The sequence below is a fragment of the Glycine max genome, chromosome 19 (assembly GCF_000004515.6).
Source record: "Glycine max cultivar Williams 82 chromosome 19, Glycine_max_v4.0, whole genome shotgun sequence".
Taxonomy (NCBI): domain Eukaryota; kingdom Viridiplantae; phylum Streptophyta; class Magnoliopsida; order Fabales; family Fabaceae; genus Glycine; species Glycine max.
The window spans coordinates 43427489-43446154 of NC_038255.2; the positions used below are offsets into that span (position 1 = coordinate 43427489).

At 33.2% G+C, this 18666-nt stretch overlaps 1 protein-coding gene and 1 pseudogene across 1 annotated transcript; both read right to left on the reverse strand.

Annotated features, from left to right (window-relative positions):
- Positions 1–2281, reverse strand: part of LOC100812347 (pleiotropic drug resistance protein 1-like) — a 7982-nt pseudogene extending 5701 nt beyond the window's left edge.
- A 929-nt stretch (positions 2282–3210) lies between these two features.
- Positions 3211–16008, reverse strand: LOC100812888 (pleiotropic drug resistance protein 1). Its single transcript, XM_026126982.2, has 24 exons — positions 15474–16008; positions 15255–15375; positions 15056–15144; positions 14878–14962; positions 10115–10274; positions 9900–9976; positions 9464–9517; positions 9280–9370; positions 8873–9174; positions 8497–8778; positions 8094–8410; positions 7805–7965; positions 7614–7717; positions 7372–7528; positions 7226–7285; positions 6961–7088; positions 6527–6859; positions 5457–5753; positions 5277–5360; positions 5027–5160; positions 4638–4865; positions 4370–4541; positions 3845–4099; positions 3211–3738 (listed from the first exon to the last, which is right to left on the reverse strand). Exons 1-24 carry the CDS (start codon positions 15779–15781, stop codon positions 3469–3471), a joined length of 4269 nt encoding a protein of 1422 aa, XP_025982767.1. The 5' UTR covers positions 15782–16008; the 3' UTR covers positions 3211–3468.
- Between the last annotated feature and the right edge of the window lie 2658 nt (positions 16009–18666).

Below are 18666 nucleotides of genomic sequence, written 5' to 3' on the forward strand. Positions count from 1 at the left end.
TATGTGTAAATGAAACACGTGTGCACAAAAATAAAAAAATATAATATTGTTTTTCACTTTTAATATATATATATATGTGTCTCTATAAAAAATCCATAATATGGATATTTTTTTTTATGTATATATATTTTTCTAGAGATATAGTGTCCCCCCTCTTACTTGAGTAAACAAAAACACACACTAAATTTTAATATATATATTTTTTGTGAGAAAAATAACTCACACAAAAATATAAATAATCAACTTTCTCTCTAATAATATATATATGTGTAACACAGAAAAAAAAATGTAATAAAGGGGAAATATTTTGTTTTTTTTCTCTCATATATATATATAAAAAAATGTGTAGAGATATAGAATAAAACGTCTCGTGAGGGGTGTAGTACAAAAAAAAAAACACACACACAAGTAAATGAAGAGTGGGGGGGTGTGTGATATATATATATATATATATATATATATATATATATATATATATATATATATATATATATATATATATATATATATATATATATATATATCATAATTATTATGCTTAATTTGTATATTTAAATCATATAATAATTATATAATTTTTTCTGTTTTTGTTTGATTTTTTTTCTTTTTTCTGTAGAGTTTAACACAACAAGAGATCTAAAAGATATTAAAGAATTAGAGCAACACACTTAGCACGTCAGTGCACTTTAAGCACGAGAAGCAAAACTCGAGACCAATTGTATCATAGCGCGTACATAGGCTTAGCACACTGTGTCACAGTCATCTTCGATTGTGCAATGTTTTGCTTAGCACACTGTGTCACAGTCATCTTCGATTGTGCAATGTTTTGAAGAATAAAAAGAGGAAACACTGTGCTATTAGAGGTAGACAGTAGGGCTTGAATAGAAAAAGAAACCCACTCACTTAGAGCTCTTCCTCCATTTTCTTTGGTTCATCTTGCATTTTTGAGCCTCTCATGACTAGAGAGACTAAATTACGCATTATTGGGGGATTGACAACCAAACACTTTTGACGAATTTACTATCCATTTAATATTATTTCAATATTATTACTTCCTTTATGAGTTTATTATCTTATTTATGATTTGATCACCCATTCATATGTATGCTATATGGTTTTAATCATTTGGAGATGTTACACCCTAAGAACTTGGAGGAGTTTCTACGTAATCCATGTTTAAGGATAGAATATTATTTAGTCTTATTTATGTATTTTTATTTTATTATTTGGTGTAACTTTTAAGGGATAAGGAGTGAAATTAGTTTAAACACTTTCCCAGAAGGAATCATGATTAGGATAATTTAACTGATGAGGGTAATAATAAATAATGTTAAATGGTGAAAAATCTATAATATTGCGTCAAAAATAATTTTGGTAGACCAAACACGTAATACAAAAATCTGCACCAAACGACAATTTACACCTCCAAGCTTTTGTTTTTCCGTCTCTTGCGTGTACAGTCAAAGTCCGAGTTCAACCAAATTGACAAGTGAAACCAATTTACACCTCCAAGCGTTTGGTTTCACTTTAACAAAAAAGTGAAACCGAATTGACAAGTTAGAACCTCCTTCGCAAAGATCATTTAGCAAGTTCAACCATATAATGAAGTTGGTACCAATTACTCACCTCCTCTATATTAACCATGAAGTTAGTGAAGGTAGGCAAAGCTCTAGTTCCTACACGAGCTTCTGCTTCGATGTTCAAGTTCTCAAACCAAACCTCTATGGTGGGAAGATCAATTCCAACTCTGATATCATCAGAAGAAGCCAACCATCAGAGCATTTCGATCAAAGACACCTTCATTAGAATCAAGAAGATGAAACGAGAGTGAAATTCTAACCTATCAATTCTGCCCTTTAGCTTGAGCAAAAACTTCTCATTGTTCTCTTCAGCAGTTTTCACCAGTCTTTCTAGTAAAGCTCTCTTTTCTTGCAACCCAAGTTCCTGTACATCAATCACATTGACTTCCCCTTCAGGTGAAGTGAGCAAACCTTTCCTCAATCATGCGACAGTAGGAAGTTTCTAAATGGCAGCCCATTTGAGAGCCTCTTCATCATCCTCTTGGTGGAGAGAGTTTGAGAAGATCTTCGCGTCACTGCCCCTCCAAATCGATGAACTACCAATCCTGAAACTACTGCCACCTTCCATGCCACCATACAGTAAAATAAAACTAAAACAAGTTTCAAAACCTTAATGCATGTAACCCGTGCTACAAACTAGTAACTGTTTCCCAGAAACAAAAACTTTCTCTCAGTTTGTTTTGCTGAATGGGGATACTATAGAATATGTTGGGATATAGAGGAAGGAATAAGAACACGCATTTTGAGTGGAGTCAAATATGGCTGGCGGGTTGTGAAGTGCCAACGTAGCTGCACACGTTTTGCAGATTTCCTTAGTACTGGGGGATATGTCGAAAATGGTAGCCGAATCACGACCATGATATCTGCTCCACATGCTGAAGATACGATACTATTTTATTACTTCCAACGAGCCAATATTGAATGAAATAAGTATTATATACCTAGGCGACATATGGGTCCTGGAAGGAAACACTAGTCTAAACGCATCAAAGTTAAGTTGGCCTTTCTTATTAATAAATATTTTTTATTTTTTAATTTGTATCATAAATTAAAGATACTAGTTTTTATTATTATTATTTTTAATGCAGGAAAGGCTACTTTTTTATGGACGGACTGCAGAACCATACTTTTTTTATGAGCCCATTGATGTGGCACCAACTCAGCTTGGCGTGAGTGGTAAAGGCTCTCACCTCTTCTTAATTAGACCATACACTTGACAGGGGAGACTGCTTACAAAAGAATTTAAAGTTAAAAAAAAAAAGCCAGATTGATATGGCTTGCTCATGGATTCGAATTTCATGAAATCTGGGATCAAACATTCACACACAATCAATCCTCCACTATTTGATTATTGGCTTTTTTTATTTACTAAAATGGAGTAATTTGTTTTCAAAATTACTAAATTAAAAATAATCATTTATCCTTTTCTTAATACACTCCTTTTTATATAGTTTTTTTTTCTTTCCATACATGTGGTTTAATAGGGAGCAAAATACAGTAGACTCGATGGTTGTGTGGTTTGCAGTGGTCTGGTCTATATGGCTACATAGAAATAATATCATCTTCAAAAATGAGTCTGCAAATGCTGAGAATGTGTTGAATTTAATAAAATTCAAATCTTGGCCACGGTAAAATGCCAAGGTGAAGGGATATTCATTTTCTTTCTTTGAATGATCAAGAAATCGAATGTACTTTTGAAAGTTATGTAGGAAATATGCCTTCTGTATATGGGTTGAGGTACCCTTGCACTCCAAATTAATATATTTGGTTTTTTCTGATAAAAAAATGATACATTTAATTGATAAATAAAATAATACAGAAAGCTATGTGGATATTTTCTTTCAAAATGTTACATGAACAATCCTATATAAATTACTTGAATGTGTTATTAACGCCGCTGGAAATTAAGCATCTTTACTGATATAGCAAACATCAATGCAAAGACTACGGGGAAGGCCACAATCACAGCTGCAACCACCCACAGAAAATCGTGCCTGAAACCAAAGTAACTTCTTACAAAGTCCTCCACTGTCGTACTACTCCCATCAGTGGATTCAATGCTTTGCTTTATATCTCCATATTGTGAAGCCACCAATCCATACAAACTCCAAGAAATTGGATTTGCCCAACTGTACCACCTCCACCATACTGGGATTCTCTGTTTGAGCATGCCAAAAAGGTATAACAAAATAAATTTACCATAACCATATGGTTAGAAGTATTAATCTAGAGTGCCCTTAATATGAAAGGAAGGCAAAACTTACTGGCCGTGGGACTATGAATCCTGAGAAGATATTCCATAGTGAATTGAATCCAGAGGAAACCATAGAGGAAATGTGTAGGTTTGGGGTCACTGCCACTGATATCATGCCATAGTAGGTGAAGTACAGGAAGGTGAAGTACAGGAAGAATAGGTACCAAAAAAATTTAGTGACAGTCCACTCAAAACCAATCATGGCATAACTTATAATGCTACAGACCACAGCTTTTACAAGTACATATGGGAGTTCAATCAGAACCTGCAACAGAAAATAAAGATTAGAACGAAAGAATGCCGTGGTTAGTTATTTACACATAATGAAGTAAAGTAGTAATTTCAATTCCTCATAATTATCTTCCAAATTACTAATCAAGAAAAGCATCAATTACTTTTTATGCTTTTAATTTATCAAGAGCATCTGTTTTTCATTTTTTTTATGAAGTGTTAGGATTAGGAAGATTATGATTTAGGAGGATATATATAGTAAAACCCAAAAAAAGACATGTATTTAAAATGTGGAGTTACTTGCCTGAGCCAAAGCATATGGTAAAGCTGAATACATTCCAGCTGCTCTTTCCCTATAAAAGACTATTCTCTCAACAGAAATCGATGGCTGCACTGCATAAGCATTCTGAATGCCAATAAGGAGAACAGAAGCATACATGGAGCCCATGGCATTGAAGAGATCTTTCTGTTTTTCACTGCATAAAGTGATGTGAAATCCTGTTAGATGAAACAGTAGCAACAAAACAAATGAGAAGGAAGACAACATTTCCAAGTTCCTAGTTTGATCTTACATTTTGGAGCCAAGGTTCCAAAACATGCTCCCAAACAAAATTGCTACGGTAGTAGAGTAAAGAAATGATACAGTGGTGTACTGAGAATTGTGCCAGTAAGACCAATGTTGTTTCCATAAGCATGCTATGCATTGGGTGATGAAGGAAGTTGAGTACTGTGAAGGAAAATAAAGGTCTACAGAACCAGGAGCTGGACTACTCAATTCTTTAACAAGTGCTTTGTTTCTCCTGATACAGAATGCCAAAAACCATATATCAGAAAGCATTCTATTTCTATACTGTAAATAATAATAACAACAAAAGATTTATTGCACTTTTAGACCTTAGGTGCTTTCTCGCAGATTACTTTCAAGTTCTATAGTTTTATTAGACTATACAACTGAATATACCTGTAATGCTCTGAATTTTTGTACACATCAGCAAAATCAATCCCTAGTTCAATTTCTTTTGCTGATGTTGTGACTTCCAACATCCATGTTGCTGGATTATAGCCATCTTTAATCTTGTTGACACCTTGGATTCCCTTAAGCATAAAAGTGTGACATGAGTTAAATTTTTACAAGAAGATAGTGATTTAAAGCAAAATATAAATTCACTAATTCAGTATTCCTTATTTTTCATAACATTTCTATGCTCTACCTCAAAGTAACTAATTAAATTGGAAGAATATTGTCCAAGTGGACCCACATATATCTGTTGACCTCCTTGCTTCATTAGCAAAAGCTGCATTTTTCATTGTGACAAAAAGTTTAGAAACTTGGTAATGGGACTATGGGAGAGTAAACTAAAATTGCTAGATTGATTATCTGTTTTTTTCACCTCATCAAAAGATTCAAATATATCTATGCTAGGCTGATGGATGGTACAAACAACTGTTCTTCCAGTGTCTACTGTATTCCTAACTGTTCTCATGACAATAGCAGCAGCTCTTGCATCTAGCCCAGAAGTTGGCTCATCCATGAATATTATGGAAGGATTTGCAACAAGTTCAACTGCAATAGTCAATCTTTTGCGTTGCTCTGTTGAGAGACCATTCACACCAGGCAATCCGACTAATGCATGCCTTAGTGGTTTCAATTCCACAAGTTCCATGACTTCCTCAATGAACATCTGCAACTATTAATCCATTTCAAACTTTGTAACATTGAAAAAACATGCTGTTGTGCCTAGATAAGATTTTACTTCACAAAAGAATGAGTTTCTTGTATGAACAAGAATAAGCAAAATGCAGAAAAAGATGAACCAAAAACTGCACAGAACTTTCAGCAGCCACTTTTATTCAATCTCTGCAGAATTTTTTTAGGTACAAAACTCTCTACAGATTTAGGCTATGCAACAAAAGAAATAGAAGCACTATCTCAAGCCTAACTAACCTAACCAACTTAAAACTACCTAACTGTTACATGCTATAACAGAATAACAGAAAACAGAGAAAAAAAAACTAAGTTGGTAAAGACTAAGAGAACTAACTAATGGTTGTTAATGAATCAACATACAACACATGCAAGTGTTTATTTTCCTCTGTTATTCTATGACATTTTAATTCCAATCATGAATGGTAAATAGCTTTAGTTTTTGTGATGTTGGAGTACAAGTGAGTAAAAATTCCCACATTTTATAGAGATGGGCATGCATAATTGAGTTCGCTAGTGTGGTTTGTTCTTGGCCCGTTGATGGAGATGGCCCATTTACCCCTTCCTTTTCCCCATCAGGACCTTATCCAGAAAAGGTAAGTGCTAGAATATTTGAGGAAGCCACATTGCACATGGATGAATCATGACTAAAATGGTTACTTCATTGCAATCTCAAGTGTTCAAACTGGTTAAAAGCCTATGTTAAACTAAAAGCAGTAAACATGAAAGTAAAAGGCATATGATTCAGATACCAACCCTTTTGGTTTCAGTATTTATATCTGGGGACAAACGGAGCCAAGCTGAATAGAGCAAGGATTCATACACAGTAACATGAGGAGAGTGTATGTCATTTTGCTCACAGTATCCAGAAATCCTTGGAAATGTTTCTTGCTTCTTCTGATACCCAGAGATTGTGATGTTCCCTCCAACATATCCTCCAGTTTTTCTACCAGCAAGTACATCCAACAGCGTTGTTTTGCCTGCACCAGTGATACCCATTAGAGCAGTAAGAACACCTGGCCTGAAAGCTCCACTGACACCCTTCAGAATAACCAATTTATCCTCAACAACACCTCGCTTCCTCATTTCCTGAAAGTATTTGATGATTTTTAACTCAAAATAATTGTTTTATAGTTGAATTAATATGCATGTGTTTTCAATTTACTTAATTTATTTTGTTTCTACATTACCTGTGGCATATCCACATCATATGTTACTTCATCAAAGGTGATAGAATGAGGCTGGAAAGGAAGAACTATTCCTCTAGCAGGTAAAGTATGAGAAGATGTGCTTCCACTTGCACTTCCGAATTTTCTCACTGTAAAGTAGTTCCAGTGTTATCCATATGGGTAATGAGAATTGAAAATCGACTATTTCTCATCTAGAAATTACTAATTGAATGATAAGAAAAACTATGTTTTATGCGCCTCGGAACATTAGTTCCTTTTTCACTACCACCATTCTGGTCATTGCTTTGAGCTTCCTCTGATATAACAGCCTGGTGCTTCCCAGGTGCTGCACAATTAATTTTGAGATATTAACACATAGGTTTACCTTAGATTGTTTTCTATAGTCTATATACTTAAGTTGAAGACACTCACGACTCAAGTACATGAGAGCGAGGATGTAGCCAAAGTTGAAAAGTAATGTATATCCAATCAAAGCTCCAACACCGATCCAGTACCAGTGTGACTGGGTGAAGAATCCCCAAGATTTCAAAACTTCAACACCAAGAGGCTCTGTTGAGTCAGGTAAAATCTATAATAAAAGAAATACATCCAAATATAAGATTATTTATATGATAAGGATGACATAAGAATATGAATTTAGATTAGTGACTTACATGTCTCCATCTCTTTCCAAGGAACTCATTATTTACCATAGCATTCTGTCCATACATCATAGGTGATATCCAGAATCCCCATAGCCACCATTTTTTTATTTTGTCTGTGGGCATTAAGGGAATAAATGAAGGAGCATTGTTAGTCCAGAACATAATGGGAGAAGGACTGGGATTGTTTGTATTCTCGATACCTTTTGATAGGACAAAACCACTTATAGAATAAAGGATGGCCAGCGTAAGCCATGCAAGTGTTGTAGCCACTGTTGGTTCCCTCCCAAGTGCAGCGATAAATCGGAATAATGCAGAAGTCATCTGGTTTAATAGTACAAGAACAAGGTATTGCCTAAAAAATCTGCATTAGGCGGACATAAAATACATAGCATTATTTATTTAGAGGATTCAAAAAGAAAATGAGACAATAAAAGATCAATAAATTAACAAGTTTGCTGATGAGTATGTGTATAAACAAAGTTCTTTTACCTTTCAATATATGGATCAAATCCAATGACATAGTAGGTGAGGAACACCCAAACACCCACTTCCGCAAAACTCATGGGGATTTTTAGGATCCATTCTGGAAGTGCATATGCCCACGAAGGAAAAAATATATTATCCCTTTGCTTGTAGAAAACAGGAAGCCTTGAAACGATCACGGAAATTTCAGCCAGTCCGTTGAACATAACTGTAACAATGCCATAAAACATTGCACCCACATATATGCCGCCATCAGTCACTGAGTCTCTGTGCATCTCGGTCCGGAGGAAAATGGTCATGGTAATAAATGCCATTACAGCAAGCTAAAAGACGGGAAATCTATCAGTAAGACAATAATAGCATAAGATGACATGATAATAAAATGAAACATTCCAATTTCCAAACCTACTTTGCTAAGCTTGAAGGTGTAATAAAATGAATTGCGCTTCATAAGTAAATATTCTCTTGATAAACAAGCTTTTAGCAGTTCCCATTTCCCCACTCCATATCTTTTGGTTGTCAAAGCAGCCGGATGGCTCTTAGATTTGTCAAATTCAGTAGCAAGTTCTTCACCAAGGCTTCTTCCAACATGAAATGATCTATGTGCCTCTGAGAACTCTTTGGATGTGACAAATCTATAAGGCTGATCTTTGTCTGCCCAGTACTGCTCCTGATCCTTCCATGATGTTACCTATAACATAATTAATGGTCAAAATAAAATATATAACTCTCTTTTACCAGTGCAGACAGATAAAATTATTGAGATCAATCACTAGGACACTTACCTCTTGCAAAAAGTCTGCCACGCCCTTCCTCTCGGGACATTTAAAACCCATTGATTCAAAAAATTCCAGCACGTATTCGCGGGGACCCTGGTACCCAATATGACTATCAGAGAGTACTATAATGTCATCAAAAAGATTGTAAGTCTCTGGTGCTGGCTGGAGGAGTGAGATGACTGCAGTTCCTTTCAGAATATGAACATATTGCTTGAGTGAATTCACAATTTGGAAAGTTGTTGAGCTATCCAAACCAGTAGATATTTCATCCATGAATAGAGCTTTAACTGGTCCAACTAGCATCTCTCCTACATTTAAATGTTTATAGCTATTAAAAAGGTGATTATATATAATCAATTTATTAAGGTGAGTAATTGAGATACAATTCAAGATTGAAATCAGTTTTGTTTTACCTGTTGTTAGGCGTTTCTTTTGTCCACCAGAGATTCCTCTTAACATTGCATTTCCTACAATAGTATCAGCACAGACCTCCAGTCCCAAAATCTGGAAATGTATATCAAAGAAACTAGAGACTTAAGAAAAATATTATAATTAATTCACGATGATCAGAAATGCGTTAGAAAGAATAGATTATACCCTTAGGACATAATCTGTTATCAAATTTGCCTTCTGCACTCCAGTTGTTACAGCCTGAGAGCATTATGAGTTAAAAGGACAACCACTTAACTATTAGTTATTTGTATCGGTATGGAAAAGAAATGGTTCATGCAGCTATAACTAACTGCTGATGTAATGGAAATTAACGGTCACTGCTTTGTTTTTTTACACTAATATATCACCTATTTTGTCTTCATAATTTATTTTGGGTGAGAAATTTTCTAACCAATAGCAAAAAGTGGAAGAAAGGAATCTCCAAGATTGAACAGGTATAGTATCACAATTGTATAGGTTGTCACATTTTTCTCTCTTTGGTTTGAAAAGCTATCAGTCATTCAACAAATAAAAGGAAAGTTAAGGGATGCAAGTCAAATGGGGAAAACACATCCCAGACAAGCAATGGCCTCTTTGTTACCTTCATGTAGATATCAATATCTGGATCAGGCTTGATATTTGCCTCTTTTTCTCTTCTTGACAATTCTGCAAGCAAATCTGTAGAAGGAGGAAAATATTATACATAGTCAAAACTTAAATTTCATCTAAAACGTCAGCCCAAGGTTTCAAACTTTCAATATAGAATTTAGTAATGATTCCCATGAATATGATACAAGCTCATTCCTGTAGACTAACCATAACGAGTTCCAACTCCTTGAACTCTTGCTGAGAAGGCCAAGGTTTCTCTGGCTGTCAATTCTGCAATGTGAAGATCATTTTGATTGACATAAGCTGCAGTTCTTTGGGGTACAAACTCATTCATTCCATGACCATTATAAGTCACTTTTCCAGAGAACTGATCAAGAAGCCACACAAATATTAGCTACAGATCCAAGATTGATAGAGAATATTCATACGAAAACATGGATAAAAAAATACTCTCTCAATTTCAAAATAAGTGACGGTAACATCCCATTTTTTTGTAAAATAAATAAATAAAATATTTAAAATTAATAGAATTTTAGAAATTAAATAACCGAGAGAATATGTTTTTTTAATTAAAATAAGGGTTTCATGATATTAGGAGATAAATAGAGTAAAATAATATTTTAGAAAATAAACGAATGTTTTAATTGGTTATTTATTTATTAAAAGAGTAAAATAGAGTTCATTTTTATAAAATAAAAAAATAAGTAAATAAGTAAATAATAGAATTTTACATATGATATATTGCTATGTTAGTCTCTTCCTTTCAAATTCGTTCTCTCTTATTCCTCTTTCAAATTCTTTTCTTTTTTTGCATACACCCAAATTTGTTCCAATAAAACTACGATCCTGGACTCCTTAACCATTGGATCATCTTGAAATTTGAACATCACCTTCGGAACTCAATTTGGAACATTCCAACCGTTGAGATTTGCAAAATAATTTCGTTAGAGAGACAAATGTCCCTCACACAGAGACTGTGAAATTAAGACTCCAATCACTTCTCTTTCTCTCTTACGCTTGGAAACCCTAATAAAACAATTAGAGGAAAAGTTTGAGAAATCTTATGGAACCACTAAAGACACCACTATTGCTGCTGGAATACACACATGAGCATGCTTAAAGGTAAAAGATGAGTTTATTACATTTGGGGTTAGAATGAACATATGTAAAGATCCTTAGAGGATCATATTAGGACTTATTTTGTGATGCTTATTGTATTGTAAATCTGCCTTAATGATTATAATCACAAGATTGTTATCTTTGACGACCCAATTGATGTCCTAATGCAAATTGGTTGATAAAATTGAGTGCATGGTGTTTTTGTGTTTTTGAACTTATGATTTTGATTCCTTTGATTTTGATATAATTATGTGAAATTATTCAAGGAATTTTACTCCCTGTATTGTGAGAAACATTTTTGTATAATTCGTTTATGTTTTGGACAAGATTTATTATATTAGCGTGAGAATTAAATTATTGATAACGTTCTTTATCATGTTTAGATCTCATAAGCATATTACATATTGATGATTATAACACACACACACGTGTGTGTGTGTGAATTGTTAAAATAAATTAGGAATTAATAGTTCAAATAAAAAATTAAATTAAAGGAAATTAATATATTAAGATTCAACGATAAATACTTTCAATGCATTTTTAGTTTAATTATTTATTAACTCTTTTTAATTGAAAATAATACAGTTTGAATTAATGTATACATGTTTTGTTCCATGTAAACATTAATACTATGTGATGTTTATATGATTCTTGAGGTGTGATAACATGTTGTGTTGAGATTATAACATTATGATTGAGATTAAGTGTATGTGATAAATTGAGTATGTGTTGAATTGTAAGATACACGTGTATTGAGATTTTGTATATATTGAGTTGTGAGCTATGAGTTGTACAATCACACAACTATAAGACCCTTTAAGAGTGATAAGTTAATGCACGACGAGTATGGGGATGAGATCCACTATTGGAACCCGACTAGTTGAATCACTTTGAGGCGTGACGAGTTAAAATGATTTTGAAAACAATTGAGTAGTTGTGTGTATTGCATATATAGTTCAAACTCCAGCAGCACATATACGATTTTAAATGTCTGTTTTAATGGGATGATTAGTCATATAAATATAACATATTGATATTATTATTGTGTGATATGTATATAATGCATGAGGCATGATAATGCGATGTCTTGGAATCATGAAAGTGTGATGAACTGTGTGTAAGTGATAAGTTAAGTATGTGTTAAATTACGAGATCACACGTGTAATGAGATGTTATATGCATTGAGTTGCGAATTATGAACTGTACAACCACATGACTATAAGACCCTTTAAGGGCGACAAGTTAATGTGCAACGAGTATTGTAACAGGTTCCACTATGGAAACTCGACGAGCTGAATTATTTTGAGGCACGACGAGTTAAAATTGTATTTGAGAATAATTAAAGAGTCATGTGTTTTGTATAGTTCATAAATAGAGTCTGCGTGTTAAAATATTTTTTGAGTTGGACCTAAATCAGAAGGGAGATGTCTTGATGGACTCGTTGGAGTCTAGGCCTTGGGAGTAAATACACCCGATTTGAGTTATCATTTAAGCTTGTGTTGATCCCACATGATTAGAACATTCTCACAAAACAACATGACTCTGACTGTTCTCTCTATGATTTTACCTAGTGAGAGTGACCTGACTTATTGATGAGTGTGTGATCTGTCTTGTCATGTACTCCTAGGTGCTCAATGAGATTTTTCACTGACATAATACCACATATAAGATTGAGTCTTAGTATATTTGTTGCATAATGCCTGTGTAATGATCATTATGATTTGTTACGTGATAGTGGGTAATGAATTGTGTGAGTGTGAGATATTGTGTTTTACTTGAGATGTGTTGTTCTGAACACGTAATTAGTGTGAATGCATGAAATGTGATTTTATGATTAAATCTTTTGGGCAATTGATATTACGTAATGAGTGGTTAAATGATGCGAAGTGTATTAAGTTGAGTTTGTTATACTTATATTATGTGTGTGTGTGTGTGTGTGTGTGTGTGTGTGTGTGTGTGTGTGTGTGTGTGTGTGTGTGTGTGTGTGTGTGTGTGTGTGTGTGTGTTTGTGTCTGTGTGTATTTTCATTTATCTCTACTTGTTTAGGAATGTGATAACTTACTCATTGTGTGTTGTTTGTATTTGGATCATGTGATGATCTCAAACCTTGTGTTTGTGACAGCAGGTGGTTAGGTGGATGACCTTAAAAAACTTTATGCTAGAGGACGCTATGACACAATGATCTGATAGGATGTGATATTGGGACATGAGTTTTTGTATTAATTGTATGAAGTTCTAAACACATAATTTTTATTATTTTTGTTTCACATGTTGAGTCTTTAGTTCATTCTTTGAAGTTTTGGATAACTTTATTTTAAGCCGAAAATATTTTCATATCCTTAACTGATAAATTTTTAATTTAATAATTAAAACGAATGTGAACCTTTTACCCACATGAACTCTTTTATATTTATTGAATAAAATCATTTTATGTAATTCTGTATTTTCATGTATTTTATTATATAAATATGTATCGAGGTAGAGGGTGTCCCAGTGACACTAAAGATTTTTCACAAATATAAAGAAAAATAATAAATAACTTAATGAATAGAACGATTTTACAAAATTATATCATTAATTATTATTTATTCTTGTTAGGAAACACAAGTTATAAGACTGAACGGAAATAGCTATAGGGCCAAGCAAAAATGTTGTAGGACTAAACACAATAAGTAGTCAACAACCACGCTGGCAAAAGGAGAAAGGAGCAAAAACTGATAGGTTGTATTATAGTTATCCACGGTCAAAAATGTTGTAGACGTGTGAAGCCCTTATGCTTTAAGGAGGTTACTTTGGAGAAGGTGGCTTGGTGAGGACCTTTGTTATAAGGAGATGTCTTTGCTAGGAACCAAAGTTGATTATGTGTGAGAAGTTTCATCATTTGTTCAAGGATCAAGGTCGGTAATTACTATAAATTTCAAGGAAGAAACCCTTTAAAGCGGGAGAATGAAACTCATCATTTAAATAAAAACAAATGATGATGATGACAATAACAATAATAATAATGATGTTGATTGCATTAGAATTCTTGGGAATTTTCTTATTTAACAATATTTAGATTTCCTTTTTTTGGTGTGTAGATAGTTGGTGAGTGTTGGTTTAAAGTAGTACAAGTTAAACCCAAGGTTTTCATGCGTTCCTTTAAAAGTTTAAGCGTTGTAAATTGGGGGGTTTGGCAAATTTATATTACCTGCTGTTGTTAAGGCTTATAATGGATTTCTAAAGGTTAGAATATTTATTTCTTGAGGCATTGAATGACACCAAATTGATTCTTCTTAGTTGTGAGTAACTAATTAATATATCTAGTAGCATTTTTTAGGAGAAACAGGTAAATTTTCAAGATAGGTTCTCTCTTTCAATATGGTTTCTAGAGAACTTGAGAATGAAGATTACTATAAAATTATTTTATTGTTTGATTTTCCATGGTTCTTCAAAATTATGATAATGCAAACAAGAGATAATGAGGTTTTATCTGTAGATAGTGTGATTGAGATACGGGTGAGGAAAGATCCTGATGCATGTATAACAATGGACCTAATATATAGGTTGAGGATTTTGTTTCTCATTTTGCATTGATGTGGTTCTTCGTCTGCATCCACTATGATTATGAGTTATGAATTTCATAGAAAATTTCTATTTTTGATTACGATTTTCTTATATTCCTAATGAACCCATGTCTTTTCCCACAAACTCAATATGTATTGTCAACTGAGCTATATACTCATTGGGTTTTTATTGTTGTTTTAATTTTATGTTTGAATGTAAGAACTTGTGCTATGTCTACTTTTTGTTCTTTCCACTTATTTTGAAATTGCAGAGTATGTTTCTTTTTCTCTCATTAATGTCCTAACCTTCAATTTTGGGTCAAGTTTTGCAGCCAAGGCCAGCAAGAGTGTGGTTTTCCCGGAACTTGGAGGGCCCAAAAGCAATGCCATTCTGAACAGAAGAAAATGGGAACATTATATATTGGTTTTGAAGGCGCTAGCTAATTACCTCTATGAATAAATAGAACTTCATTTGCATAGGTACCTGCCAGGCTTTATTATTCCACTAACATCCTGGAGAATATTTATCTGTTGTCTTCTACTGGGAAGTGTAAGAAGAGAGTTCAACAGACCCTTTAACAAAAAAAAAAAAAAAAGTGAAACCGAAATGACAAGTTAGAACCTCCTTCGGCAAGATCATGTAGCATGTTCTACTATATAAAAAAGTTTGTACCAATACTCACCTGCACTATATTAACCGTGAAGTTAGTGAAGGTAGGCAAAGGTCTAGTTCCGACACAAGCTTCAGCTGCAATGTTCAAGTTCTCAAACCGAACCTCTATAGTAGGAAGATCAATTCCAACTCTGATATCTCATCGAATTGAAGGGAAAAAAAATAGGCCATCCATCAAAGACACCTCTATTAGAATCAAGAAGAGAAGAAATGAGAGTGGGAGTCTCACCTATCAACACGTTCCTTGAGCTTGAGCAAAAACTTCTCATTGTCATCTTCAACAGTTCTCACCAGTCTATCAAGTAAAGTTCTCCTTTCCTGAAACCCAAGTTTCTGTACATCAATCTCATTTACTTCCCCTTCGGGTGAAGTGAGCAAACCTTTCCTCAAACGCACAACGGTTGGAAGTTTCTGAATGGTAGCCCATTTGAGAGCCTCTTCATCATTCTCTCGGTGGTAAGAGTTTGAGAAGATCTTCGCGTCACTGTCCCTCCAAATGGATGAACTACCAATCCTGAAACTACCCCCACTCTCCATGCCACCAGACCAAAAAGAAAAAAGAAAGAAAAAATAGAAGCAAAACAAGAAGTTTCAACCTTAATGCAACTCCTTCTGAAACCTAGTAACTGTTTAATTCCCATAAACAAAAACTTTCTGTCATGTTTGTTATGCTGAATGGGATATATATTGAGTTTGAGATTGAGGAAGGAGGAACATGGAATTTGAGCGGAGTCAAATATGTTGGGCGGGTTTTGAAGTGCCAAAATAGCTAGCACGTTTTGCGATGTTCCTTAGAACTGGGGGATAGGTCCACACGGTGAAGATACAATCCTACTTCATTACTTCCCACGAGCCAAATATTGAATGAATGGGGAAAAGTTTGGTCACACACCAAATCCTACTCAACAGCTACAGAGGGACCGGATTCCAAAAAGGGAGAGTAGTGTGGGTATTTAAGGTATAATATTTGACGGAGAAATAGAAAACATACTACTTAAGTGACATATGGGTTCAAAGAGAAATATAATATTTATTTCGATCTAGATTTCTATCCTGTGATCTTAACTAATCTTTACATGAAAAAAGTCAACTTTTTTTATATATTGAAAAAATGTAGTTATATACATGTGCCATCAAGATTAGCAAGGACTACATGATCTTATACTTAGAGTCTAGATACAACACCAATTCAGTTGACCTTTCTTATTAGTATATACTTGTGGTTTTTTTGTTTTTTTTTCTCTTACCAAAATATACTTTTGGTCCATCATCTTGTTTTTTTTTATTCGTATGATTTTTTAAGTTTAAAAAATTTCACTTTAATTTCTTAAACTATCTATTTTAATGTAGACCAAATTGATTTTTCTATTTGTTTGTCACACTAATTAACTCTATCAATTTGGTGATATGTGACAAATTTGTTTTTTCAACCAGCTTTTGCAATTCCTTTTACCAGCCTATACTCATCATATTTTCTCTGTTTCTTTTAAGCAAAGATATCATACATTCTCTTCCCTGTAGTAGTAATTGCTGGTTTTCCATTTCTTGTGTTGGACTACTGGTATTTCCACTATTGTTCTATCATTGTTTTTGTCATTATAGTCACCACATAAACACACCCTTAAACTAATGTTAGTAGGGTAAAAAACTTTTAAAATGAGTTTATTTTAAAACTAAAAATTAGAGAAAAAAAATTAAAACTAAATTCTAAAAACTAAAAATTGATTTTTTTTTTAAATTAGCTTAAATACAATTTTGGTTCTCATATTTTGTCAAATATGCAATTTTGATCCCTCTATTTTAAAATAGAAACATTTGATTTCACTATTTTAAAAATTCCACGTTTTTGGTTTGATCCTCAATTTTGCCTACATTTATTTCTTACATTTTAATTAATTAAATCATTTCTTAATGTTACTTAAAATAAATATGTTAGGTCTACAAATTGGACAAAAATAAAACATGGCAAAATTTAAGATTGAACAAAAATTGAGAATTTTAAAAAATATGAGAATCAAATATTATTATTTTAAAATTGAAGGATCAAAATTACACATTAAACAAAATAAGAAGACCAAAATTATATATTTAAGCCTTTTAAATTTTGTTAAACTTATAACTAAAAACTACTTGAATAGACCCTAATACAAGACTATTCTGGAGGCAAATTTACTGTAGGGGCCCATTTTTAAAAAGTATTTACGGATTGGGGTCCCTTTTTAAAGAAATTGCAGGGGGGTGTTTGATTTGTGGTGGATGCCGTCAGCGGCATCAGCGAGATAGCTGGTGCCGTCAGTAGCTTTGGCGGGACAAAATAAAAACAAAATTAATTTATATATTTTTTCCTAGCTGATGCCGCCAATGACTTAAGTGGGACCGCAACCCGCCAATGCAAATGGCGGGACACATGCTGAAGAAGCATGCCGCCAATACAAATGGCGATACAAATCTATTATTTAAGCACACACTCACGAAAAAAAGGATTCCATTGTTAATATACTACAAATTTTGTTGCATGTAAACAAAAGACCGTCATTTGTCAAGGTTTTTTTTATATAAACTAAATGATTAATTAATAATATTATTTTACTAAAATATCTTTATTTTTTTTCAATTTCTTTAAATATGTTATTAAATATTCAAAGATTATAATAATAATTATATATTAGGAGACAAAACTAAAAATTTAAAATAAAATTTTAATGTTTTATTAAAAATTGAATACACAGTTAATATGATTTTTTAAATGTCAAAAGTCAATCAATTTAAATGAAGAATATTTATTATCGTATTCTTGTCTTATTTTTTTAATAAATTTTAATATAACTTTTAGTCGAAACTTTTATTCATTAATTTCTTAATTATTTCCTTTAAAACACTGATTACGTGAACTTCTTAAGTTAAAACTCTCTTAAATATGCAATGTTAGGGATAAACTTTCTCATTTATTCCTTGTTTATTTTGGCCTATCTATCTAAACAAATAGTAAGATTTATTAATAATTCTTCTAGACATAAACAGGAATAGATATTATTACTTATTTTACTATTAGTATTTTATATAATCTAAATCTGATTAAATTTGCTAGTAATAAAATGAGTGGCTGCTACTTTGAAGCAGTCTCGTGAAGCGAAGCACGTGTTTTTATCAGCATTCCTGTGTAGACTTGAGTCTTTGTGTGCTTAAATTATATTATCTGCAGCTAGCTAATAGATTTGTATCTTTAACAATAATAAAAACATTGTGCATGTACCGCCATTTGTATTAGCCGCATGCTTCTTCAGCATGTCCAGCCATTTGCATTGTCGGGTTGCGGTCCCGTTTAGGAAAAAATATATAAATTAATTTTGTTTTTATTTTATCCCGTCAAAGTTACTGGCGGCACCAGCTATCTAACCGCCATCTACCACAAATCAAACCCC